The following is a 27504-nucleotide window of genomic DNA, read 5'->3' as shown; positions in this document are numbered from 1 at the left end:
TCCCATCAGTCAGAAGTGACAATGAGTTATACTTTCCAGTGTAATGAAAGGTGATGAGCGTTTTTACCCATTAGGGTACCTCGAGCTATGATGATTTTATTTTCAAGAAAAGATACTTCTCAATAAAGAAAAATGAAACAATTAGTGGGGTTACCAATGAAATTTATTTCTGCAATAGTCAGAAAAAAATGAACAGAAATAAAATTAGTCTAACACTTAAAATAATAAATTAAGAAGAGTCTGTGATTTATCAATCAGCTTTAGCTTTTTGCAGAAGAAGATTCCACAGGTTGCCCAGAGAAGCTGTAGGTGCCCCACCCCCAGACATTTTCCAGGCCAGCTTTGAGTAACATGGTCTAGTGGAAGGTTCCAACCCTGCCAAGGCAGAGATGTTGGAACTAGATGATCTTTAAGGTTTCTTCCAGCCCAAACCATTCTATGATTCTGTCTCAGGAGTTGATATCCTGTACCCATTTCAGATTAATTTTGTTGCCTGAAATAGCAATTCTTTCTCTTGCAAGAGTAAATAGTGGCAAGACAGTTTGAAACTGACCTGAGAGAGCCTCCTGCTTAGCAAGTCAGTTTAAACCCACATCATCTTGATTCGTTTAAAACTTTATTTGCTTCAAGTTGCTGATAGGCATTATGGGTGTGTGGCACATGTAAGACTTTTGGTTGTGCAGCTTCTCTGATCTGCTGCTGGTAATTGCCCATATAAGCTGTTTTTTTGAGGAAACCAAGAAAACTCCCATCTTGGAACACTCTGTCAAGGTAGAAGCTGTCCTATTTCTCAGTGCTGCAAACTTTATCACAAAGAATTAAGGTTCATATTTCATACATTTGATTATATGTAACATGCAATTATCTGTACATGTGTTCATATCTGAATTCAAGTGTTTTTTCACTAGATCAAGGTCAGTGTTCAATTCTTTTTTATAATGGTCATCTCAATAGATGCAGTCAGTAAACTAAAATTATTTAATGTCCTCATTTTAGAGTTTACAACAATTCATTTTTGTTTTATTTCCATATGCTCTTAGGGCACAAATCTAACTCTAGTCATATAACTATTTATTTTGTATATTTTTAGCATCTACTCTGGTAGTGTCCCAATTGAAACTAAATAATCCCAGAATTTCTTATAAAGTTGTATCTTGTTCACTTTCATCTGAAAATCAGATCTCTTTCATTTAAGTTCTTAACTCAGTATTTGGATATGCTATTTTAAACACAAGGTTTGAAAACGATCAGTCTTCCATTAATAATCAGGTGTCTTTACTCAATGTTTTTAAACATCTCTTTCAGGAAAAACAAAACCAAACCAAACCAAACCAGAAAAGGTTCAACCTTAAAATGATGCTACATCCAAATTTTAAGATTGGAATAGTCCTAAATTTAGGGGATTCTAAATATTCATAATGAAAAATAAATGTAGTTAATTCTGGGTTTGGGTGTGTTTGGGTTTTTTATAGTATAAGGGCAAGAAAACCCTCATATGCCTCTTCAGAGAACAGAGATTTCCTTTCACAGCAGAATGTTTATGGACATCCATTATCTGAAATATATTTAAGAAGAAAATAGTTAAAACTTGGTTCTACAGAAATTATAACATAAATACAAAATCTTATATTTTATCAATGTCCATTCATTGTCCATTAATTCTAGGTCTATGTCATTAAATGTCTATTTTCTTTTGTAGGTTTGTTGTTATTTCTATATGTTATATATAGCAGCAGTACCTACAATTCCATAGGGGAATTAACACTGCATTGTATTAAACGTGTCCAAGCAATTAGCTCAAAGCCTGTTTGTGTTCCAGGGAACTCATATTTCAGAATGGGGTGTGGAAAGGAAAGAATTTACAGTTACACTGTCAGGCCCAGCTAGTTCCTCAAACCAGCCAAGGAACAATGGTGAATACTTAACCATCCTCATACCCTAAATTAATATCCTAAAGAATTGGTGTCCATTAAAAACCTCTTGATGCATTTCTTTCTTATTAAAAATTCCTACTGAATACAAGTGCTTTTGGATGTTTAAGGAAGGTCTTCAACATAAAAAATCCTTAAAGGAAAGAGAAAGGATTTTTCATCTCTCTATCTCTGGACTTAGGGAGTTCAAAAAGTTTCAGAGAAGGAGGTGATTTGGTATTGTTCTGAGTCGATTTGCTCTGCCTGAGGAAATGACGAGAAGGAAACTACTTCCCTGTCTCGGGAACCATGTGGTGTTCCAAGATAAGGCAAGCACTTACTAATTCGAGTCCACAAGCAGGAAATGTGATACATCCATTTCCTTTCAGGCAAACAACACAGTTCTGTGGCAGCACAAAAGCTTTGCTTCTAGTGCAAAATTTCAAACCTTCAGAAAACTATTGCTCCTCTGTGGACATATCATTCTGTACTTGCTATTTGGATGTTATGGATAAGAACAGTACTTTTCCTCCAATCACATGGCCACCAAAGTTTTGGGGTAAGGATATTGGTTTTTTTCTAGAATATTACTAAAGTAGATGCAGATATTTGTTGTTGATTGCCTTAAAAAATACCTCGATACAATTTCAAACCTCATGTTGGATGCGAAGAGTAATGAATAGGTTTTGTATTTCCTGCAGTGATAAGACTGTTTTCCAAATGTTTCTTCAACAAAATTTTATCGTGTTTTTTAAATGGATCAAGACAGCAGGGGCTGCTGGGGCAAAATCGATTGTTCCAAAAAGTTAATTACTGAAGTCAGTTGAAAAGGTGTCTATTGACTTCAGTCAATAGCCAGATCAGGTAGACATTCTCAACTGCTTAATGGATGTACCTACGCAGCAGACATGTTCTGTTTCATCTTTTGATGAAAATGGTATAACAAAGGCTTAATGCTTTTCAACCTTTGGAATAAACTCTTATTCCCCCAGAACGAAAAGTTATTTGTAATTTATGGTGCTGCCTCATGGTGAGATTTTCTTTATTTTTTCTTCAATGTATATTTTGATTATTATCAATTATGGCTGTTTTCTTTCACCCAAATCTGGGAATAGTTGATAAACTGAAATGTATAGCATGAGGTGGAAGTATATGTTACACTGAAATTCATTCAGGGTAGTTAGATTAACTGATTTGATCTTAAAGATTCTATGCAATTGCTGTGGAAAATCCCTCCAAAAAGCTCTATTGCTTGCTATGTTTAATATTAACATTTATTAGCAATTAGCTTAGAATGAAGCACATATCTCATTTTCTCTATTGTATTATTGCTATTGAGCAACGATCCCTCCAAGAATCTGAACACTATTTAAAACTAAAAAATAATATGCATCAGCAAAATAGGAATTCAGTTGCATAGGAGTGCCCCAGGAAAAGAGTGGAAAAAACATACATGAGGATGGAAAGAAGTTCCTTTTTTTCTTGTCATGAGGAACAAGAATCTGTTGAATGCCATCTAAGCTTCCTGCAGTGATACATATATTTTCCTACTGAAAGACCACGAGAGACTCACTCAATTTTGTGTCTGAGACCAAAGAGTAGGGTACTGATACTCGACATCTTTGATAAATATTTAGAGATTAACTGAGAAGAAATTACAGTTATTACTGTTTCAGAGTCTTTTGTCTGGAGGTTGTCTGCTGGACTCTGAAGAACAATAATCATTTTTTACAGTGAAAATGGATGTAATTCTAAAATGGCTCTTTCAGAATAAAAACTTGCTGCATTTGACAACACAGAGCAGGACACAACTTAACTGTCTTAATGCTGAAAGGGCCAGAACCTCCTTTCATCCTCATTGCTCACCTTGCTTGCCAGGGATTGACATTGTGCCCAGCCCTAATCACATCCCATTTGCTTAGGGTCTGACAGCAGATGAACCTCAGAGCTTTGATTTCTGTGAGGAGCTTGCATGGTCCTTGAAAGGGAAGATGCCTCTCAGATTTTTTCTTATTTTTCTGATAGATTTTAGAAGAGTGAATATAATTTTCTCTTCCTTTCCTGTAGGTATATCATATACGGTAGACTAGGAAGGGTGTGTGGAAACTGTTTCCACTGTGTGGAAACATCACCTAAAATGATAGAAAAGTGTTTTCTGACATCCCTGAGATACATGACTTGAGGTAAAAATAAAACTACACGTAATAGATATAAATAAAATTTAGTTCTTAATTTAATAAGAGTGTAGTACTTGGAACTGATTTTTTAGGACACGGCTTACAAGCTATTTTCTAAGCCACCCACCATGTAGTACTGTGAATGCTACTACATTACCACGATGCATTCCTTCTCCATGCATGTGTGATTTCTCAGCATCTTCCATGGACTCAGCCAAAGCGTAAACTTCAACATTTATGCGAAGTTTTGATGAGAGGGACTAAGTTTGTGAGAAAAAAATCAATGTTGTAAGAATAGTCTAAGCAACTGTTCATAATGATATTTAATCTCTTACAGTTTTATAAACCATCTATTGTCTAACAGCTGGTTCCTTGTGCCGGAAAATATACAGGCATCCTGCTTTCTATAGTTGTCCAGTTTCCAGTGATAACTTCACACAATAGCTTCTTAAAAGTGACTCTAGGAGTTTTAGAACAATGAACAAACTAAACTGTCCTCTGCTTATTTATGTGTGAGCACATATAAATCTTTTTACAATTGCTTTAGGCCAGTGGAAGTATGCCTTAACCAAGCTGCATAGAGAAAAACAAGATATAAACACCTCAATATAAGTCATTCTGTGTGAGTTGTCTAAGTAGTCTAAACCCTCTCTTTCATGCAAAGATCTTAAAAAATTATAAAATTAGGAAAAAAATCAGTACATATTTTTTTCAAGCTCTTTGTACAATCAGTGACAAACTGGAGAGTCAATAACTGTACAAGTGCTTAGCTGCAGACCTCGCAGGAATTCTTCTTTGAATTCAGATGTCACCATCATCAATCTGCAGTATTTTTGGAATGCTAAATTATGCAGTGAAGGAAAACAAAGCCAGAAAAAAAGTTGTTTTGCTGGCATAAAATGAATTCTGCCAGGAAAAAAAAATTAAACTGTTCTGTTTTAAATTAATGAGTTTACGATAGAACTCCTGGCCCTGTCAGCAAATGTCCTCTGTAATGTGTCATAAGCACAAAATTGGGATCCTGACTCTCACATGGCTAGAGCTTTTTCCTACAACAGACTTCGCAAAGTCATGTAGATATACATGTCTGTTTCAGATAAGTTGTCTGAGCTGCTGCCAGGATTCAGAAGCTCATTTCTATCAGGTGCCAGCTTTTGTGAAGCTATGTAACTGCTGCCCACCCTCCTTTGCAGTGGGAATCCATAGTATGGTACTTTGGAAGAGGTAAGAAGAGAAGCATTTAAAGCCAGCCCCTGCTGAACTTCAGCACTGCTGATATCACGTTGGAACTGTAGACAGAGAGTCTGGATTGTATTTTTTATTACTAGTTTCAAAAGGAGGCTTAATGATAGCTGAGTGAGAAATTCAAGGTTTGATACCCATTCAGCAACCAATAATCTTACTTTTTACTGTTTTAATATAGTCTTTATTGAGTTCATTTTGATTTATAAGATAACAGTGGGAGCAAAGATGTTTCCAGTTAAACCGGGAGTGCATTTCTTGTAATTCCTAAAAGTATTTTCAGTTGTACACAAGTAAATACAATAAATGTCTTCAAGACAATCCTATTTGTTCAGCATAGATAGCAATATAATTTCAGATCAGGAAATTTAATTTAAATAGTGCATTTGATCAATGTGACAGCAGCAGAGACAAAAAGTGTAAGCAGATTTTAATCAACATTAACTTAGATCCCTAAACTATCCTTCAGTCAAGTTTTACTCAAGTGCCTATTTAAAATGCAACCTCAAAATTTAATACCTTAAAAACATTAAGGACAATTTTTCTTTTCTTGAATCAGAATCCAGGGTGTAATTTGTTTGGTGTGTGGAAATAATGCCATATATCAGCTGGCTTCCAGCATTTTGAGATTGCAAAGTGCTTGGCACATACTATAGGCCCTATTGCTTGTCTTCATAAGCTACAAATGCAGCCATGTTTTTAAATGTATCAAATTTTGCCTTGTCTCTCCCTCAACCCACTTGTCTTCTCTTCATTAAAATGCATCTGTTTGTTTGAAAGTCAGACTATGTGCTCTGCTGGAAAAGATGGCATTAGGGAGGAGCTGTGTTTATCGTGTTACTGGTGTAGCAATAATTGTGGTTAAGGACTGTGTGTCATTATCTTTATGAACTGAAGTAATACTTGTGAAGGGGAGCACTGACACAATCAATGACACAGCTGCTCAACACTGCAAAGAGCAGCCTAGAAAGCCATGGGACATGATTCCTGTTCTGGGATCCTTCACAGGTGGCAATCATGGCAGAGTAGAAGCATAAGAAACAGATCCAGATTTCTTTGCAAGTAGGAAAAGCAGCATTTGTGGGGGCCAGTGGGGTGATCAGGTTAAGCCTCTTGGCTTACACTCAGATGTCTATGTCAGCACCTTCCAGCATACCCACTGGGTGGTCTCTCCTCATTCCCTTTGCTCTGGTTCATACACTTTGTACACTTTCCATTCAAACTTCAGCAGCAACAAACACTCCGGGAGCTGCCTCAGCTTTCCTGCTGGAGATGCGCACACAGAAGGACCACAGTTTGGAGCCAGCTGTGGAGCACTTGACAGCAGATGTGGCAGTGGTATCTTCTTACAGGCCACTGCTGTTCCTAGTTTGATGACTGGAAAAGACCAGCATCTTTGAACCAGAGCTCCCCAGAAGGCCTTTATCCTGGTAGGCCTGGAATTGCTAATAGGGCAGAGGATTTCAATAAGCTGACAATGCAATTCCTTTCCTGGTAGAAAGGAGGAAGTAAAGTTGTGACATAGAAACACTTACAGATGATTTAGTCCACTGAAGGTTTTTTCTTAGTAGAGAAACACTTCAGGGTTGAAGTGGAAAAAAGAGGGAGGAAAGGGCAACAAAATTAGAGCTTTGGATTCAGGTGATCTATCAATCTCAATGCTGCATTTCCTGAATTGTTATTATTCTTCTCTTGCAGTCTCTTTTCTCCCTTTCCAAAATTTTGCCCTAGTGTGTGTATTCCTGGTATTTTAATTCATGACAGTGAGCCAATATAGAGCAAGGAGATTGCAGACACTGTATCACCCAGAGTTTTTCCTCACAGTTTGTCTCTTTTGTTTTGTCAACTCTCTGTGATTTGGAAAACACCAGTAATTTTAAAAATGCAATATTTGGCAGCATATCACACATCGTAAGGAACTCATAGCACAAGGAATAAATCTCTTCACAGGAGATATAATCTCTTTCTGCAGAGTCTTTGGGTTAGATCACTGATGCCTGCAAAAGTTTGGAAATGGGATGTGAAAAAATGAGCTTCTTCCTTTTGAAATTACTGTACTGGAATCAGATGACTTCAGACTTTACAGGCTCCTGTTGTTGGAAGCAGCCTCAACAGGAGAACGGAGAGGGATAAAGGCAAAATGCTTTCTTTCAACTCCATCATGCAGTCTTGTTCTAGTGTTTTAGAGAATAATTCCTTACAGTGATTATCCAAAATAATCAGACTCTCCAAAATAATAGGTACTCTTCAGAAAATAGAGACCTAAAATAAGGATAGAGCCTTTTTGTGAGCGAATATGAGTTTAGCCATGACCCAAAACAATACACTGTATTTTTTATGTCTAAGTAAGCAGTTCTTCATTCATAGTACTACTGGGGACAATAAATGAAAATTTCATTCCAGTGAAAACTGACATTGCCAATTTTTAATTTCTTTAACCTCATTGCCTTTTAGCACTTAGTTAAAACATTACACCAAAAAATATAGAAAAGTATGCAAAAGATACAATTACCCAATAAGAATAAAAATTAAAAGCAAATCAAATTAATCAGTACATGGTGAATGGGAGGGAAAGGAGCAGAATGGCCTAAGCAAATGTTATCAGAGGAGGGAATGAACCATATTGGGTTGGTGAAGTCAGACATATCTGAAAGGATATATCTGAGTTCGTTGGTCAGGAGCCTGTACTAAAACCTTTCCTGTGCCACAGCCAGCCATATATATATGTAAAATGCAGTCTGCACACAGAATCTGCAGCTCCCCATCTGGCATACACCGACAATATCTACAGCAACCACTTTCCTGCTCAGATTTCCCAGAGTGCTTTATCAAGTACTACTTTAATAAGTCTGCTTAAAGCTTGAATCGCCGAGTCTGGATTCCGTCTCATCAGGGTTACTGATCCACAGCTCAGGACTTGAAACTCAGGGTTTTACCTCGTGATCTATGATATTTAGGGGCTTGAATCATTGAGCAGACATTGAGTAGTGCCCATAATGATGGAGCTAATGTGAGAGCCAATTGTGTGTGAACAAACCTTTCTTCTGACTTCTCACCTATATTTTCCCATCAAATAAATGTCTCATACTTTCAGATTTGCTATTATAAATTTTCCAGAGTCGTTGTTGTTCTTTAGTGCTTGTTTAACCTTCCATCTTCTGACTAATATTTTCTCTTTTACTCATTCAAGATGGAGCCTTTAAAAAAGGAAAATGTTGTCCGTGACTAAAACTACCTTTCTGTACTCTTATGTCTTCTAATAACAAAGAGCTGCTTCTTTCATTCCTATTTCACAGCCAAGTATATCTACTGATGGTAGAAAAAACTTGTTTTGAAGAGTGTATAATGGAAATGCCCTCCTCATTGGTTTATTCTGGCATCAGTTAGTGGCATGGGAATTTGGGCAACCCCAAGTAAAAGTAGTCTAACATAAAACAGTAAATAATAAGGTGGGATGCATTTCCTAGTTTAGTCAGAAAGCTCTCAGAATTCACTACATAAAATGGCCAGGAAATCTGGCTGAAAAATACAGCCTTGTTTCTTTGTCCTGAAGATATTGATCAGATGGACTGATTGGAGCACCATTTCCTTAAAATACGTGCAACTTATGTGAACAGTGTGGGTGCATGACACACGGTATAGTGCAGAAAGAAGTAGAGAATGTCTATGCACCTTTGTGTCGGTCTGGTATGGACAAACCATGTCCTTGGGGCTGCAGATTTCCAGTTCTGTCAAATAACACACCTGCAAGCATACCTTGCGTGGTGGATGTGTAGCTGTGTTGAGTAAATGCAATGGTGACATAAAGCCTTCTCACACCCCTCCTACAAGAAATTTTTATCAGCTTTGAAATGTGTTCATCAGACTCCTGAGGCAGGGTTCCTAACATGGAGAAAAATACCTTTACTCTTCCCTAATTCATTGAGAAGCTAGAATTGTCTTATTTTCCTATGGGCAACGTGAACTTAGAAAAAGCAGGATTCCCTTAAATATGTTTTTGGAAATAGGCATACTGGAAGGCAGACTTTTAGTTTGGTATCTGGGAGAGAAGATAGATGGCACCACCATATTTCAGGCCCCTATTTGAAAACCAAAGAGAATTTCCCTGTTCTGCTTAGTAAGGACGTTCACAAGAGAAAGGCGATGAGGTAAAATGTGACACATGGTCAGATAGAAAGACAGCTCTGGCTTTGCAAATGTTTCCTGTAAACACACTGAGTATTTCAAGTAGATTTATCTGAGAAGCAGATGTACAACACAGATATAAATTATGATGCATTTAAACAACACTATGAAACACAATGAGATCTTTACATTAGTGTTACGTCCTTGAATTGCTTCCCTTCTTATTACCAGCTTTAAATCTAGAGTATCTACATGTTCTCCTTCCTGCTCCTCAGTGAAATGTTACATGATGCCACAAATTTAATAGTGAAGCCGTATTTCCAGATTACTTAACCAAATATTTAACTTGAATGGGTAACCTGCTTCATATGGATGAAGAACAATTGCCATGTCCCTGCGTGGTGAAAGTGCAGAAATCAGGACTATGAAAATCCCATACATCTCAGCAGAGTTTTAGGATAGGGGCCAGTTTTGCTTTTGTTAAAAATGCCACACACTGGGATGTCAGAGCCTGGGAACAAAGCAAAACAGAATACTGTCAGCACCAGTAAAACTCAGCTTCACCTGTGTAAGAACTGAGACAGACTTTTTTTCCCCTCTTGGAGAGGGCTGTAGGATTGTGCATTCTCACAGGCCCCGCAGCATCCGAGTAACTTTTGCTGCATGGCCTCCAGAGCTACAGATATTTCAGTTGCTTTTGTTTTCCAGTTCAGATGAGATACGGATCTGCATGACAATCCTGTGATATAGATATAAAAAGAATCACATAACTAAATCACTTCTCAAGTGATCAAGTAGTCTGAAGCCGATTTAAGTATGCCACATAATTTGAGCCATGAACATGGTAATCAGAAGACTTCTAGGGCAAGTGACACCCCCACACACCACCTTTCCTCTGCTTGAACCTGTTAAGATCTCTACAAGGAAAAGTCCTATCTATCAGGTCAAGATCACCAGAAGATCTTCCCCTTTCCACTTCCCCTGACCTGACTTGGGATGTGTCACAAGGCAGCAGCAGAGCAGCCTGGGGCAGTGACTCAAAGAGGACACAGCTGTCATATAAATAGTGGTAATACCGAGAGCAATGGCAACAAGGGTGTGGGTTTAACTGAAGGAAGATAACAGACAGCATGTGATGATGAGGCATTAGCAATGGCAGCAACTGCATTTGAACATCAGCTCTTCAGTGGCAGCATGACAGAAGAGAATCTTATTCTTTTGTAACACTCAGGGTTCCTGGCTCCTCATCTGAAGTCCTCCAGAAATATTCTCATATCAAAAAAGAAATAAATCCATGACCTGTGATGTAATTAAAAAGGAAGGCATTGCTCATCTTCCACTTCTCAGCTTCAAGATATGCCATGTTTCTGTTCCCCCTCAGCTGTGTTTGGGAAGAGCTGATCTGTATGCAGCTTCTCAGTTGGATTTCTTATGCACGTGGCAGTACTGTTTGTTGGAGTGGCCATGTCCTTTTACTTCATAAATCATATACTGTCTTCTGAAGGGGAAGAACTATCAAACTATCCCAAATCTAATATCATTATGCTTATTTTTTTATCAGTTAAATAAAAGATTTAATGAACACATGAACATTTTTGCCTCCATTACTGAAGCGAAGGGGACCATAACAACAGTCAGATATTGAGAAAGTCTGACTTAGAGAGGCTTAGATTGAAAAAGTTAATATGTAAATGCATTCCAAGATCTTATGTGCAAGCCTGTCAGAGAGATAAAAGGAGATACTAATGAGAAACTTATTTTTTTCTTTGCCCTTATTCTGGCAAGCCCAAAGAAAAGAGTATTATTACTGTAGTTGGATGAAAGCAACAAACTATGTCACAAAGAGACCAGTCTTATTCTTGCATTCTGTCTATTCGGAGCACGATTTCTTCCTTGTATATAAATTATTCTTTTAAAGTGAGTCTGTCATCCTCAGGCTGTGTTTTGTGGCATCCTAATTATTACTTCCCTGCTTTCCCCACCCCACTATATAGCCATTGATTTATCAAATGCTTCACCATCTTTAGCAGGAAGGACACAAATCAGAGGTAGTACAAAGAAAAGGCAAAGTTTCTTTAGAATATTATTTAAATAATAATCAAGCACACAGCATACACACATTTTAACAATTACACCTGCATTATTGACGAAGTACATGGTGCCGCTCGTTGTTACAAGAGCTGCCACAAGCATCATTCTTTATCCACCAAATTCAGAAATCTGGTCCTTAGGACACAAAGTATATTTCTTCCCTCAAGCACTACACCAGGGAATGTGTTGGCGTGTGAAATTGTCACATAACCAAGGCACCTTAGGGCTGTGCTTTCTCCCCAGGACAAACGTCCTGTGGCTGCATGGTCACCTGCCAGAGCCTAACAGTGTTCATACTCACATGAGCTGGTCTCAGCACACTGTGGGTGCCATGGTTCTGCCTCAGTTCTTCTTGTAGAACTTATTGAAGGAAAATGCTCTGTATTTATACACAACACCCAATTCTACCATTTCAATTTATTTGCAGAAGAAAATTAATTCCCTGTTTCAAACATTTACATTCACAATCCAGCATCCTAACACACATTTATGACATGTTTGACCATTTAACTGACATCTGTTGATTCTAAAACTTTTGCTTTTAAAAATTATGTTACATCAATACCATCTCTCAGTTACACAGGGTAATGGAAGATGAATCAACCAAGCAGACACGTGACATCTGTGGGAAGTGCATAAGTTATGCAGGCAAAATATAAGTAAAGAAGGAAACCATTGATGGTTCTGTTAATTGAGAAATGTAGGAATCTCTGGGCAAGCAGGACCTGGACCAGCTTGGTGCAACTATAACCTCCCAGATGCCACTGGCTCATACAGGACAAGCACCAATGCCCCACTTCATATTTAGTCTCCAGCCTGGATCATTTGTCCTGGGTCAGGAAGAGTTGACTAATACTCCAGATCAGCAATCCATTCATTTAGAAATTATGTCAGCATTTATTAGCTTCTGGGTTTGATTCTTATGACTGTTACTTAATTGGGTTTCCTAGCCCACACTGATACAGATATTCATAGAAATATTTGGTGCAATCTCCCAAATGGATTGATGTTCACCCAGGAGGTACTGGGACAAAGAAAGATCAGTTTTTGGACTTCAGGTAACTAACTGAAGAGTACAGTACTGCCACATATAAACACACTTCTGTCTTCTCAAAATGCTCACTATTACACCTATTTCCAGATGAAGACATAGAGCAGAAGATTTTTTACATTACTGGATGTAGCTCAGCTATTTGTGTGGTGAAAAATATACAGATCACTATTCCTGCTCCTTGAACACTTGTTTATTGAATACTTCAGAAGAGGATTCAGCAAAGTTCACAAACTTTACATGATGTGCATTTAAAATGGAGAGTAAGAGTTATGGAGCTGTAAAGGGAAGATTGCTCCTCTCCTGGGGAGCAGCTGAACAGGTTGCAGGGGGAGAGGGAGGGAGATTGCACTACCAAAAGCAAGGAGCAGGAACAAGGTCTTGCCTCTCAGGTGAAGGAAAGAGACTCTTGAGACTCAGAGGGACACATGCAGAGTTTGCAGCACTTACTACAAGCACTACAAGCATTGGGAGTCTCTGTGTACAGGATGCATTGGGAAGGCTGAAATGACACATTTCTAGTATAGCTAGAGTGTGCTTTCTCACTCTGAATCTTTTAAAATACTCTTCTCTATATTCTTTCAAGACCTGGGCTTCCAGTATACTTCCTGGCTTTTGTGGGTTCTTCAAGCAAGGACAAGCTCCACCTGAAGCTCTGTCTGGGTCAGGCACTGATAACAGAATCACTGTGGTGGGATTATATATGTATATTCCCCACCCCACATTCTTCCCAACAACCCCAAATCCTTGTGCTTTGTTCTACCTCTGGATGTCTTCTTTTTTCTTAAATGTAGGTTATGTGTTTCAGTATTTCATCCTTAATTTTAAGAATTTTAGAAAATTCTGCTTAATTTTAAGGTTTCACTCCAGTCACTCGTGCTCTGTCCATATATGAGACTACTTTTTCTCAGATGTAAATTATTCTCATCAATTAAGTAATAACTATAATGTCACATTGCACCATGTCAGATTGTAATTTAGTGTTTGATTTAGGTTCATACAGAGGCCGTATAGCTTAGGTCTGGTTTTGTGAGGTAGGTAAGAATGCCTGGCCAGAGGATTGCTTGCTGCACATGCAGAAAAGATAAAATTCTATTACTGCTTTTGTTATGCATTAGGAATCACAATGAAACCACATGGTAACAAAGTTTTTTTGTCTGTCTGCCTGAAGGAATCTTTGCTTTGTTTTACATAGTTGTGCCAAAGGCACTAAATTAAACATGCTGACATCTCTTAGATGTTTCCTTCTGCTTTTTACCATTACTCTTTATTTGTCATTCCAGTAAAAATCAACTGTCAGCATTATCAAGGGAACATCATTAACTCTGAGTTGATTTGTGGGATATTGAGATGGCATATTCCACTCCTCTGTGGTTTTATCACAATGGATTATGGTATTAGTAATCAAAGCCAATGTACTCTGGTGCATGGAGATCATTCTGGACACCACTACAGATGTCAAGAAATATGAATTTAAGAGCAGACTTAGGCTTATGCTCCTCCATGATCACAGATACTTCCAGAAAGCTACAAAGCTGTACAAGTTTACAAGTTTAAGATTCTGAACAATTCTGCTGTGCCTCGGTTTACTTCACTTTCAAAGCCTCTGCAAAATGCTAGTCCTATGTGTTTATGGCAATGAAATTCAGAATTTTTCTGTTTTTTGAAGTAGTATGAACGTCTCTGTAATCTTCCATTGCAATGTTTCTCTCTAGCTTTTTCTGACTCCCTGTTTTACTAGAACGAAGGTGGTTTCTGCATAGTTTCGATTTCCAGCATCAGTTTCCAGCAGAGGGCAATCTTGCTCCTAGATAGGTTCCTCATTTGTGAAATTAACCCTCTGATGAACAACCAGCCCCTCTGCATTTCAAAAGGAGTATTGATCCAAAAGCACGGACTGCCTTTTTTTTCAGCTTGTCATTTAATTAATAATTTTTCAGATGCTTCTGGAGCCCATTTGCTTGCCTGATCAAAGAATATCTTAAAAACTGCACAAAATGACGTGAGCATGGTCCTTGAGCTGTCATTTGTTCTACCTTCTTTTTTTCAAGACAGGATTAACTATATGACAACTCCTGACTGATATTGCTTTTTAAAATCTTTACTGGGGGTAGATGCACTACATGCCTGGACTGTCTATTCTAGTTCTTACCTGTCCTCATAGATAGAAACAGATTTTTAATTTCCTTTCTTTTATTTTAAACCCAGAACTTCTTATTTTATCTGCCGTAGACATAAAAAACCCCCTGTTATTCGGTGAAGTGGGACAATTACCCTCTGTTGCTGCAGGAAAGAATCTCACAGTAGCACAGGCTGCATAAAACATCCCTTTAGCAAATTTGTGTCTGAAAGCAGAGGTCTGATATTTCTGGCAGCATAACTATGCCCCTTATTTGTTCTTATGTCCTTCACAGTCTGCTTTTCTTTCAGCTTTTTTCCCCCCACAGACTCTGTTTTCAAGATGTCCCTATTGTTGCCTCTTCATTTTCTGGACATCACAACTACCTGAACCATCTTGTGCTGTAGCCTGTCACTCTCAGTCATCTCACAAGAGTCATGTGTGAAGTTTCTTGAAGTTTTGCCATGACTAAGATCACAGCTGGTTGATATTACGCAGCAACTGATTCATCCACCCAACTGAATCATGGACTGCCTACAAATGATTAACGAGAGGCTGTTTTGCTAACACAATTAGTGGCACTTGGGAAGATAGTAATACCAACACTTGTCAGATATAAACAAATTGCTTTTTTGAGCTCAGCATGACAACAGTAGCACAGGAATTGGCAACTGATACTAGCCCCAGCTTTCTTGGAGCTGGTAGAACCAGCATAACATTTCAAGTAGTTCAAATCACTTCAAGTTCACTTCTGTGGTGAGAGGAAGTGGTGGCTCTTTGGGCCCCAGGTATATTTCATTTCCAAACTCACTATCTGGAATGCATGAGGAAGAGTAGCTGTAGCCTGTCCAGCTTGGAGATGTACATTTGCTAAGAGCCCGTGACCTGCTGACCCTTTGCATAAACAAGGGCCCAGGGACCTGTGGCCCTGCCAGGGGACCGGACACTCAGGCGCTCAGAGACAGCAGGAGCCAAGCACCCCAAATTTTCCCTCCCTTGGACTGTGAGGGAATAAAAGCCCAGAGGTTCCTTTGTTCAGGGTCCCTTCTTGGAGGCACCAGCTTGAGCTATTATTCTCTCATTTAGTTATTGGACCATGATTAAATTATTTTAAGGATCTGGACATCTGAGACTCTGCTATGGGGTTGAGCTGGTAAGGAAACCTGGTCTGACTGTGTGGGTGTGTGGGGGGGGTGTACCTGTGAAAGGGCTTCTGTCCCAGCTCAGGTGGTGTGAGTGTCACTGCCAGACTGGCTTCTGTATGGTCAGACAAGGAGGTTTCCTTAAGACTATAGCTGTTAGGAAGTTGCTATGACTTTATTCAAACTCTGATGGACCCTGGCTGCTCCAGTCTGGTTTTGCACAGAAGAGACTGTGCTATGATCACCTGCTAATGACTTAGCTGAGCCTCACTTGAAACCTGAGACACTGAGACGCCTCTAAAATAGTGTCTGAACCATTATTACTGTCAGGTTGACAGTTCTGTAATTTGTAGACTGCAATTCATGCTTTAATACACTAGCTGGTGCTCTGTACTAAGCTGTGCAATGTATGCGTAAGGTATGAATTGCCACACTGGTTAGTATGCATTTTATACCCACTTTTCTCACTGAGCTTTCATTTTGGGAAAAGAACATCTTACTACAAAAAGGCTGAGCCGATTTTTTCATGTTTGAGATCAAACCCTCTACTAGTTATCAAGGCTTTTCAGCTTTGGGGTAAGGCAAGCTGAAGTTGTTTGTGCAAATGTGTGTTCATAGAGGGAGAGGAATGCTAACTAATTTAAACAAGGTTTGAGTAACTGGCATATGGCATCACATAAAAGAGAGAGAGCTAGCAAAAATGTGAGAAGGAAAGGAATAAAATGGAAATAAATTTAGAATTCTAAAATTTTGTTTGAAAATGTAATAATAACTCTCTTCCACTATATGTCACAGTGGTATGTTCTGATACTTCTTGTTGCTAATGCAGCTGAAATCAATGACTTGTATGTTTTACATCTGAGCTTGCTGGAGTCCCCATGGAATAGAATTTGCATGTCAGATGCACAATGTCTCATGCTAGTTTGGGGCAAGTGGAAAAAAGAAAAATAGGAAAATTACTCTCAGATGTTTAAGTAAATGAACAGAGTCTTCCTCCAATGTAGTATGAGTAAAATGTCTCTATAGAAAGCTGTGTTTAAATGCGGAACAATGCTATTCTTGGGTGACAAGCTACCTTACCACTTCTAATAACTTTAAAATAAAATTTCTCTTGTGGCCTAGCAATGGCACTCCCCACTCTAGTGTTCACCCCCAAGACTCTCCCAAACCAGACTCCGTTTGCTCATGCTCCTGCACCTTCCCCTTCCAATTCCCTCTCCAGGGGTGGAGTTGAGAATTGGATGCACAAAATTGTGAAAATTGTGGGTTAAGATAAGAACAATTTACTGGAAACAGCAATGAGATAAGAAAACAAACAGTAACACCAACAATAACAAAAGTATATAAAAAGTGGGTGATTTACATATTAAAAAACCAAACCTCAGTGCAACATGGCATGATCCAGAGACAGTGAACCAACAGGTTCCCTACCCTGCCACGCTTTTTGCCCCACCTGAAGCCACACCCTTCCTGGAGGTGAGAGTCCCTTCATTCCACCCTATAACATGGTATAGAATAACAACCCAGATGTGTACACACAGCTCCAGGCTCTGCCTCCTCATGGCTATTGCAGAAAAATTAACTCTGTGCTGGTGAAAACTAAGAAAACTGCTTAATTTTTACTCTTTGAATGAAAGAAGAAAAATGCAATAACAATAACTAAAAAAACAAACAAGCAAACAAAAAAAAACAAAACAACCCCCCCCCAAAAAAAACCAACCAAAAAAGAAAAACAAACAAACAAACAAACCAAAAAACCAGCTGCAAAACCCAAAAATTGCAATATTTGAAAGTCACCTACTAGAAATCAAATCAGATGTGTAGGTATCACTCCAACCTGTGGATGTTTTCTGACTTCTTGTGCTTAGCAATAAAATGAGCAGAACAGACGCTTCGAAAGCTGAGTGGTTCTTTATTTGCTTTATTAGTTAGTATCGGCAAAGATGCAGTTCAAATTCATCATATGTGCACAGCTTGACTAAAAGATGCTTTTCCATTTCTCTTTCCCTTGGATTCAGTGCTTTCTCCTGTCTTCCTCCACCTCACCCGGGTTCATGATCTGAGATGCTGTCATTAAAAGTGCTGCTTACATGATTTTGAAAGGTACTACTGTCCCATCATGGCCAGCTGTAAAGTTTATATATAAAAATAAATAAATAAATAAATAAATAAAAATTTATATATCTGTGAGCATGGGGGAAGGAAGACCCTTTGCCCACCTTAATTTAACACCTTCGGGACCTTACCATAAGGGTATAAGAAATACACAAGTTCCAAGGGTTTCCTGAGGTCAAGGAACAAAAGCCTATTGCAGCTTATTGCAGCCAGAGCTGAGGGCAAGAGAGAAATTTCTTGGGAAAATGAATCCCCAATGCAAATTTGTTTTGAATTCAAAGGGATGACTGATGTTGTCCATACAAATTAAAGGAAATGAAACTCACAGAATTAAGAGGTTGACCTAGTTTGTCTGCAAGCATTCTGCAAGCATTCTGCAAGCCTATATGATAGAGGTGGGACACTCTATCACAAAAAACAAATCTACTTTATGAAGATTTTGGGTATTTCAGGGATTGCTGATTCTAGGTAGGGATTATGTTGCTATTTTTTGGTGAGGTATACCCCAAAGTGAGGAAGAAGAGAACATAATCCACTTCTGAGAAGACTTACAGATTGGTATGAGCCATCTTTGGTTGACCCTCCTTCAGATGTCCAGGCCAGATGGGAAGAAATTGTTTCAGGGCCAGGTGCTAGGAAAAACCTCTTATCAGCCAGTTTATTATCTTTGAAAATAACATGCCTAAATTTCTCCAGTGTAGATTTTGTAAAGCAATAAGCACTTGCTAGAAGTTATCGATTGGATAGGATATTTGCTATCACTTCATATGTACAGTTCATGAGAAGTTATGAAATCCTTAAAGAAAGCTTCAACGACCAAGAAAATGTTTTGCACAGCAGATACAATAATCCGCTGTACAAATGTGTATCACCGCGTTTCCCTAACACTGTATGCAGAAACTAGAGAGGAGGGAACACAGAGAATTAAAAAGAAATTGCCTGATCTGGATAGATGCTGAGTTGACAAAGGAGCTGACTTGATCCTCAGATCTGGGGTAACACTCAGAAGTTATGGGTGTTACTGTGGGTTCTGAAATGCCATGGTCATGTTGGAAGTGCTGCAGATAGAAAGGTAAAGTGGCTAAAATATCCAGTTGCTTTTTAACCTTAGCCTTTCATTTCTGGCTTTGTACCTCAAAGTCTCTCCTGTGTTGTTGACAAAAAGCTTTGTCCTTCATCTCAGCTGGTGTTAGAGGTGAGAGTGGAGAATTGACTGAAGTGAGCTACCAAATCTTTTCTGCTACGGCATAATGAAATAAAGCAGGCAGTGTGAGCAGCCTGAGAAACAGACAGACCAAAACATATTTAGAGGACCGGCACCTGGGTAGTTATTGTTATTAGCAGCATGCCTAACTTATCCCCAGATCTTTGTTTTTACTATTTTCCCTGAAAGCAGAGGGCAGAATGACATGCACAGCTCTCAGAAAACCATAAGATATTACAACGGCCCCTTGGGAGGCGCCTTGTGTCAGTATCACTCTGACTCCCTGGAAGGCTAGCTCTGCTCTGGCACTGCCCAGATTAAGGAAGAGAAAAACAATTTGGTGAAAGCCAGCTGTTCCCCTCAAAATCCCAGGTGCAGCAAGTCCCACTCCACCTTTGATCTTTTTCCCTGTTTGATAATATTTTCTCTGATGTACCTCAGGGCTGTGATAGCTGGATATTCTAAAGAGGAAATCAATGGGCATAAATTTACAATTCTACAATGTAAGGTTTTAGAACTGAATTACATTTTGGTGAAATTCATCGTCTGCAGGGCGTAAGCAAAGAGCAAGTTTGGCCCATTAGTGTGACCCACAGTTCCAACTGAAGTCAGTGATATTTTGGGAAGAGAAAAAAATTGAGATGTCTGCAACCAATGGGTCTAGTGATATTTCTGTAATAAGAACCAAGGGGTTACATGTAGGTCCAAATGGAAAAGAGAGCATATGGAGTCCTGGCAACTGAAATAGGCAGTGTAAACCCAGCTGAGCTTCATCAGGGAATAATTTGACCCTCTATTTTTACATCATATATGGAGATAGAAAAATAGAAGAAATAAACAAGTTAAAGAAAAAGACATCATTATCCAAAGGGATAATTGTCTGTGCTGTACCTCCAGCACAAGGGAACAGCACGTGGGAAGGACTGAAGAGCTGCACTCAATACTTTTGTCAATTCCCTCATCTGCTTTTAACAGTGTGAAACTCTGGTCAGATTGTACAGGTGGTGAAAATTATGGCTCAAGGGATGCAGGGACAAATCCTCACCATGGTGCATGGCAACCCCAGAGCCACGCACACTTCATCTTCTTGCTGTGCTTCTGCTTACGCTCGAGGCTGCTGAGCCCTGTGGAGATCCCCTTTGCCAGCTGAGAGCCCAAAGAGTTGCAGGGATATCGGGTGGCAGCACAGAGCCCTGTGCCTGGGGGATTCCTTGGCAGCCTCAAATATAATAACCCAACAGGCATTTGAGCTGAAGTGCAGAAGAAATGAGCACAAGAAAGGATTAGTTCTTGCTCCACTTTACAATAGCCATGCAGGGACAGCAGTAGGGGTATGCAGACTGCAGCTCTAGTGCGTGGGAAGTGCTGTCTTCAGGACTCTCTCTGGGATTTATTCAACTGGAGGTCACCAAGTCCTGGCTCTCCCTTCCCACCTTTGGGAGTATGAGTAGGAACTTGCAGTAACAAAATGTATTAAATGTATTAAAATGACATAATAAGCTATTCCTGACCAAAAGGGGCACAATAAGTCCTGCTGTGTCTCTAAAGATGTTTTATAAAGGGCAGAATCACACTGGCTTTGTGAGAAGAAAGCTGCTTATAGCGATCTGATCTGAAGCCAAGAGTTGCAGTGCAGGATGCTGCCTGTGGGTTCTTGCAGAAAGCAGACTGGGCAGTCACCCTTTGTCTTTAGTGTGCCCAATCAAAAGTTTTTGAGGTATAGAAATGAGAGCTTAAAGAAAAATTGTCTTTTAGGATCAAGTCTGAGCTGTCTTGGAATGAAAGGGCAACAAAGTGTTCCTGAGAGGGAGCAGTTCCCTGCAACAATATCCAATACATTATCCTCACCAATCATTGTTTGAAAAGGATAATGTTATAAGCCTACCTGAAAGCAGAGGTTACAGGCCAGGAACAGTAGAATTGTGTAGCCTTCCAAGTATGAATCACATCACTAACCTTTTTTCCCTAAAGGGAGAAAAGTAAGAAGATAGGTAAGTAAGATAATAATGACTACTTCTTAAAGTGCAGTTAACTAATAATCATTTACATTTCTTCTGCTGGAAGCAAAGCTAATATTTCTTTCCTTCCTCTGGCAGTGATCTGTCCTAAGTTTAAGGCTGACTTAAAAGAATCCGTTCCAGGCTGCCAATACTGGGGTGCCTTTGTTTGCAAGTCAGTCCTGCTGGCCCTGCCTGGCACCTCTCCTCTCTCTCGATGGTGTGCTGGCTGCTCTCCATAGACATCACTTGGGCTGCTCACTCTCCTTGCATCTTCAGCATCTGATTTGGCCAAGTCCCACAACCCAGATTCACTGTCATTATTCTGAGGTTTGGGAACGACTGTTTGTACAGCACAATAAATTCAGGGAAAACTCTTTAGCGGCTGCTAGAAAATTCTGAGCCTAGTCTCATCTTGCCTTTTCAGGCCTCTAATGTCTGCATCCCAGTCCTGGAGTTGCTACCTTCCGTCTGGCACAGTGTTATCTGGCCTGCTCTTCAGTATGCTCTAGGAGTTACTCACCTTTCTCTATCTAATGAATATACTTGCCTTTTTAACAAAAATGCTTCACAAATATGATAGAACAGTACAGACAGAACAAATATGTTTCAAGGTGTCCCATGGATATTTCTTGCTTATTCCCTCTTTGCTCCACCAGTTGTCAACATAGCGTTCCTTCTCGTTTTAGATCCAAGCTCATCTTGAATTTTGAGAAGATCTATAAATGTTTTGCATTCATTTCAGGCCATATCCAGGATTACAAAAATATCTCTGAACTTTTTAGAACAGCAATAATGCTGGTGCTTGGTTGAAAACTGAGTGAAGTTTTCTGAAGCAATTGTCCTCTTCTTAGAAATATACAAAGAAAAAATCACATCTCTCCATATTGTGAAACTATGTGGGAGAGAAAACAATCCTAGCCACAGATTTGTTTTTCTGTTTGTTTCTTTTCAGACCTTGCAAGTCTTGAAAACTTTTCAAAAAGAGCTAGAAATTTACTTTTCTTAATGGCAGATTAATGCATCTTTAAATTGGGCATTGGGGATAGGACATATTCAAGAGACTTAGTATTATGAATGGTTATCTCTGACCATAATAATTTACGATGTAGTAATTTACATTAATTACTATGAGGTTTTAAATGATCTGTTACTCAGCAGTAAAAGGCTGGGAAGTGTTCTCATGTTGTAATAAATACAGGGCTTACTCCGCTAAGAACATGGTAGAAGGTACATCACTGTTTTAACAGGTGAGTTTGCAAACACGTACACACAGAACATAAAGGTCTATAACAAGAAGGACAAGTCCGCATAAATCCACACCTCCTATTGCTTACAGAAGGAAATACTTGGCAGTTTTATAACACTTGGAGCTGGTGGGTGGTTGATTCTGGGAAAAGCTAAAGACTTTCCTTGCCTTGGTACTGAAACTGATATTAAATATAAGCTATTTTCTGGATGTCGAATTATGCAAATTAAACAAACAAGAAAAAAAAAAAACAACAAAAAAACCCAAACAAAAAACCACACAAACAAATGCCAAAATGCTGTGTAGTAAGAGCACTCTGAACTGCTGTGTTTGTGTTGTGAAGTTCATGTGTCACGAAGACCCAGGAACTGTTTCATCTTTTAAGGAGGCTGGCATTTTAAATTAATTTTCTTGCAGGAGTATCTTTCAGAGTTACTTCATTAACTTTGATATTAATTTTTGCTGTATTTCAGAGCAGATAACAATAGCCTTCACAGTGTCCATGGTGATTGGACTGGTGATTGGAGGAATCATCTGGGCATTTTTCACCTGCTTGTCCCGTCGCAGAGCTAGTGCCCACATTTCCCAGGGGAGCCCCTCAGCCTTCAGCCGTCGGTCCAGACCTTCATCCCATGGCCACACTGCCGGCAGGACTGGATTTTACCGCAACAGCAGCTGCGAGCGTCGGAGCAACCTCAGCCTGGCCAGCCTCACCTTCCAGCGGCAAGCCTCCTTGGAGCAGGCCAACTCTTTCCCCAGGAAGTCAAGTTTCCGTGCATCCACCTTCCACCCTTTTCTGCAGTGTCCTCCCCTCCCCGTGGAGACAAACAGTCAGCTGATCACCCTCACTCCCACAAACACCACCACAACCCTTGTGGGAAGCACCACCAACAGCTTGAGTCGACCTGAATTCCACTGGTCTAACAACAACCTCCGCATCTGCCACTCCACGCAAACCCCACCTCCCGCCTATGAAACCATCATAAAAGCTTTCCCAGAATCCTGAGCTTCGTCCTCGCTGCAAACACACATGTGCATTTTAGGAGGAACCTCAATTATCTCAACAATTTTCCGTGCATGATGAAGATCTCTGAGAAGTCTCCAGCTGCAGTTGCAGAGGGGACGTACTTTGCCAAGAGGCATGTAGCAGTGATTTCATGGATCCCAACATCCCACTGTCTGAGAGATCACTTGTCTTTGCACTGCTGGCTTTTATTTACTGCTCTATTGTATGCTTGCATATTTATAGTGTTATATCTTTAATTGCAGCCATTGTCTCTTTATTTTAGAGGGAAAAACGCTGCCACATAAAAACAAAATAATTTCTTGAAGAAACAAATGATACTAGAGATTACTGATACACAGCACATCAATGCAAATTTCACTGTTCCTTTTTTTTTTTAAGAAGTTTTGATTTTACATGGTTTCCCAAGGATGTTACATTTTCAGAGAGCACCTCCCACTCCCCACCTTCTTGCTATAACCCCAGAAGAGCGTCAGTCTGAGGAACCTTAAATGCAGACCTCATAGAGGATGCAGTCCTGGCTGCTACAGACATCCTGTTCTGTTGATTGCAAAGATCTGATCTGAAAAGACTCCATATTAGGGATGCTTGTTTAAAATTCCCCACAGTGTGAAAAAAAATTGTGACGTATATGAAGCTTCATGCAGAAAGTTTTGAACAACCCACTAAATGCATGATAACAATTATAGAGTTTTCCATCTGCAGTCAGCAGAACAAGTAGTCACATTTTAATACCCAGTGAGGCTGTATGGGCAGAACTCCTCATGTTTCATTTTTCTAGTTCTGGTTATCCAGATAAGCAGTATGAATGACAACTATTTTTTAATTAAGTTTCCTGATTTCCTATGGGATTAGTCATTTCCTTATTTCAAATTGTTTTCCTCAAATTGTACCAGCATTTAATTCTTTCTTTTATTCACTGAAATAATGTCTTTCACTAAAACAAGATTTCAGACATCTATGGCTGAATATTGGGATTATAGAATGAATTGGGCTATGAAGATAAAGATGAAGTATTTAGTTGAGGCTTACATATATTCTTGACTTTTATATGTGTATCATGCCAAGCTAAACCCTGGCTTAGTAGAGACTAATTGCACTGATGTGACAAAATGTTCAGGATTTGGAAATAACAGAGACAAATGGGACCCGAATGAAGTCTTATTGTATCAGTTTCCTGTTAAATATTGCATGTTCAAATTAAGGGTAAAGAATTTCCACAAGCAGAGGAGCTGTCCACACTCCACACTTGCAAATATGCCTGTTGTTTCTAAGAGGTTTGGGCAGCACCAGCCTCAGGACTCCTGATTCTGAGGGGCTTCTGTAGGGAGAACAAGTTCTCGTCTTCTGGGAGGGACAAAGATTCAGCAGCTTCTGAGAATGGGCAAAATGCTTATCATCTTCCAGGTTTTCCAGGCTTTTGGAGATGGGCAGCATGCATCCCTTTCCTGAGCTCAACATCTCTCAGGAAGCACTGGCATTGATCTCTGAACTGCAGTATTCCAGCCCAATATTCATCCATTCACAAATAACTCTACAAACATTGAGCTTACAAGCAATACTTACTGTAAACAACAAGTATTCCTTATTGTAAAGGCAAATTATTTTGCATTTATTTACTGACTGGATTTCATTGTTTCATTTTTAGTGTGCAACACATCTGGTGAGATGTATGTCATTGCTAGAAGAACAACCATTTACAGAGTTTACAGAGCATTTAATTCCAGACACTATGGGTTCTAGCACACCCAGAACTTGCTGATAAGACTGTTACACTGCATTTGGCTGATCACAGGCTACAGACTTAAAATAATAGACCTCTGAAGGAAGGAAGAAAGAAAGAAAAGAAGTTATTTCATTCATTAATAATTTTTTTTCATCTAGAGTTTTTCTGAGTCTGGTGAATATCATTGCATGCAAATGTTCAAAGTGTCCTTGCTATAGAGTAGGTGATGCAGCCTATTCTAACCTGCCTACAAAAAGTAGAATTCAAGATTGCTCCCTTTGTTTAGAGGGTTTGATGGACTGTGGAAGAGAGAACTTACCAGCTTTGGACCCACTGTGCACCCAGCTGGCCAAAGCTGCTTGTCCCTTGAGAGTGAAATCATTTTAGATGAGTAAATTTTTACTTCTGGATTTTTAGTGCACATTACATTACAGTAGAACTTTCCACAGCATAATTATTACACAATTTTTACTTGTATTACACTGTATCTAGTAAACAATGTAAAGAGGAAAGCTTAAATGTACTGTATTTTTTTTTTCTCCTGAAATCTGTACTGGATATCAAAACATTTCTTATATGCCCTGGATTAGGGAGACTAAAACCACAGATGTTTGATGCATAACCAGTATGACTGTCAGATGCCTAAAACTTGTTTTCACATCTGAAATAAATGTTTTCCAAGCATTCGGGAAGCTTCAGAATATGGAATAAAGTTAGATGCTATAAACTCAATCTCATGTTTTTTCTTTGTGATAAAAAAAGTGACTTGCATAAAAGATCCTTCAAAGGCAAGAGTATTATCTTTAATTATACAAGCTGATACAGTTAGAAATGTGAATGAGGACTTGCTCCTGCCTTTGCTTCTGTGGGGTAACACCCCAAAACTGAAGATGCTATTTGAAGTCAGGGTCAGAATTTACCATATGAGAACACCATCAAAGGATTACAAGTGAGGTCTCTCACAACTAACAGTGCTTACAGGTATTAAATCCACTGGTTTAAAAGTACTTCAGCTTCAATTCACATTGTGTTTGAGCAAATTCTTGCTTTAAGCAAAAGGGCAATCACTATAAGGTTCTTGCTTAAATGGACTCATGCACATTTTATTGCATTATGACCAAAGCACACTGCACAGGATCAACCCCCAAATTAACTCTGGGATTCAGAAATCATTGTGTGTTCAATATGCAAAAAAATTATATTTGCTTAATGAAATCGTCTTTTATTTCAATTTAAAATACTAGAAAGAAGAGCTGAATTTAAAAAGAAAAGTGTTCCTGAAGATTTAAAGATTTCAGAGCATTCACAAGCATGAATTAAACTTGACAATTATTTTGCATGTAATACAATTAAAATGGTGCTCCCAGAATCACATAGGGACTGATAGGTAGAACTTTGATCAACATCCAGATATCCTGACACCTTGTTCTGAGTAAGCAGAACTACTTCTCCTCTTCATAGAGAAGCACTTCCTGTTATTGTCCATGTCCACAAAAAGAGTCACTCCAGTTATGGGTTCATATAGAAGGCAAAACTTGACAGCTCTTTGTTTGAGAATATTTATGTTCCATCTTATTTACAAAAGTAGCTCATGCTATATTCCTTGACCTTTCCCCACTGAAGAGCTGCTGATCACCTCTTCAGACAGCTACTGATTACCGTACTGTAACACACTGAACATGCAGTGTTTTTGCCAAATCACATTTTTAGAGTTCACTTGTAATTTATCGTGAAGTTTTTGAATCATCTCAACGTCCATTCTTAAGTACCAACTGAAAACTCTGCTTACTGGAAATATCCTCTCAGAGGTGAAATGACACATGCCAGATCCCTGATCTATAAGCATTTGATAAAATTAGGTGATGTCTATGATGCAGTACAGCTTCTGGAAAAAAAAAAAAAAAAAAAAAAAAAAAAAAAGAAAGAAAATACTAATTGGAAATTTACCAAGTCCGGAGCAGACTAAAGAAAACAGCATTGATATAATTTCAAAATGCTGAGAATAGTACTTTAGAAACTAAACATACAAAGTCTTAAAACTCAGGGACAATACCTGTATCTTCATTTGGGTCTCTTAATAAAAGTAAGTTTTCAAAGGGTTTGAATGTTTGGAGTTCCTGTATGACTTTGTTCGGATATTTCTGAGTACCAAAAAGGATGACAAGATCCTAATCTCTTATTCAATCTAATATAATTATTGGCTACAATTTCCTCAGGATTTTTCATCCAGCTAGACTAGAGAGCTCTGGGAAAGCTACTTCAGCACTCAGTAGGTGAACTACTGCTGGCAGCAGCTCTTCCTGAAGCACACAAAGCAACAAACTGCCTCACA

The 27504-nt window shown here is 39.0% G+C and overlaps 1 protein-coding gene across 1 annotated transcript; it reads left to right on the top strand.

Annotated features, from left to right (window-relative positions):
- Positions 1-2219: 2219 nt before the first annotated feature.
- On the top strand, positions 2220-25904 carry MYCT1 (MYC target 1; the record flags this gene model as incomplete). Its single annotated transcript, XM_082302408.1, has 2 exons — positions 2220-2469; positions 22896-25904. The coding sequence occupies 2 exons, from the start codon at positions 2220-2222 to the stop codon at positions 23426-23428; spliced, it is 783 nt and encodes a 260-aa protein (XP_082158534.1). The 3' UTR covers positions 23429-25904.
- Between the last annotated feature and the right edge of the window lie 1600 nt (positions 25905-27504).

The sequence above is a fragment of the Coloeus monedula genome, assembly GCF_965178545.1.
Source record: "Coloeus monedula genome assembly, chromosome: 2".
Classification (NCBI taxonomy): domain Eukaryota; kingdom Metazoa; phylum Chordata; class Aves; order Passeriformes; family Corvidae; genus Coloeus; species Coloeus monedula.
Note: the sequence above shows the minus strand (reverse complement) of the source record. Positions and strands in the feature narration are given on the sequence as shown.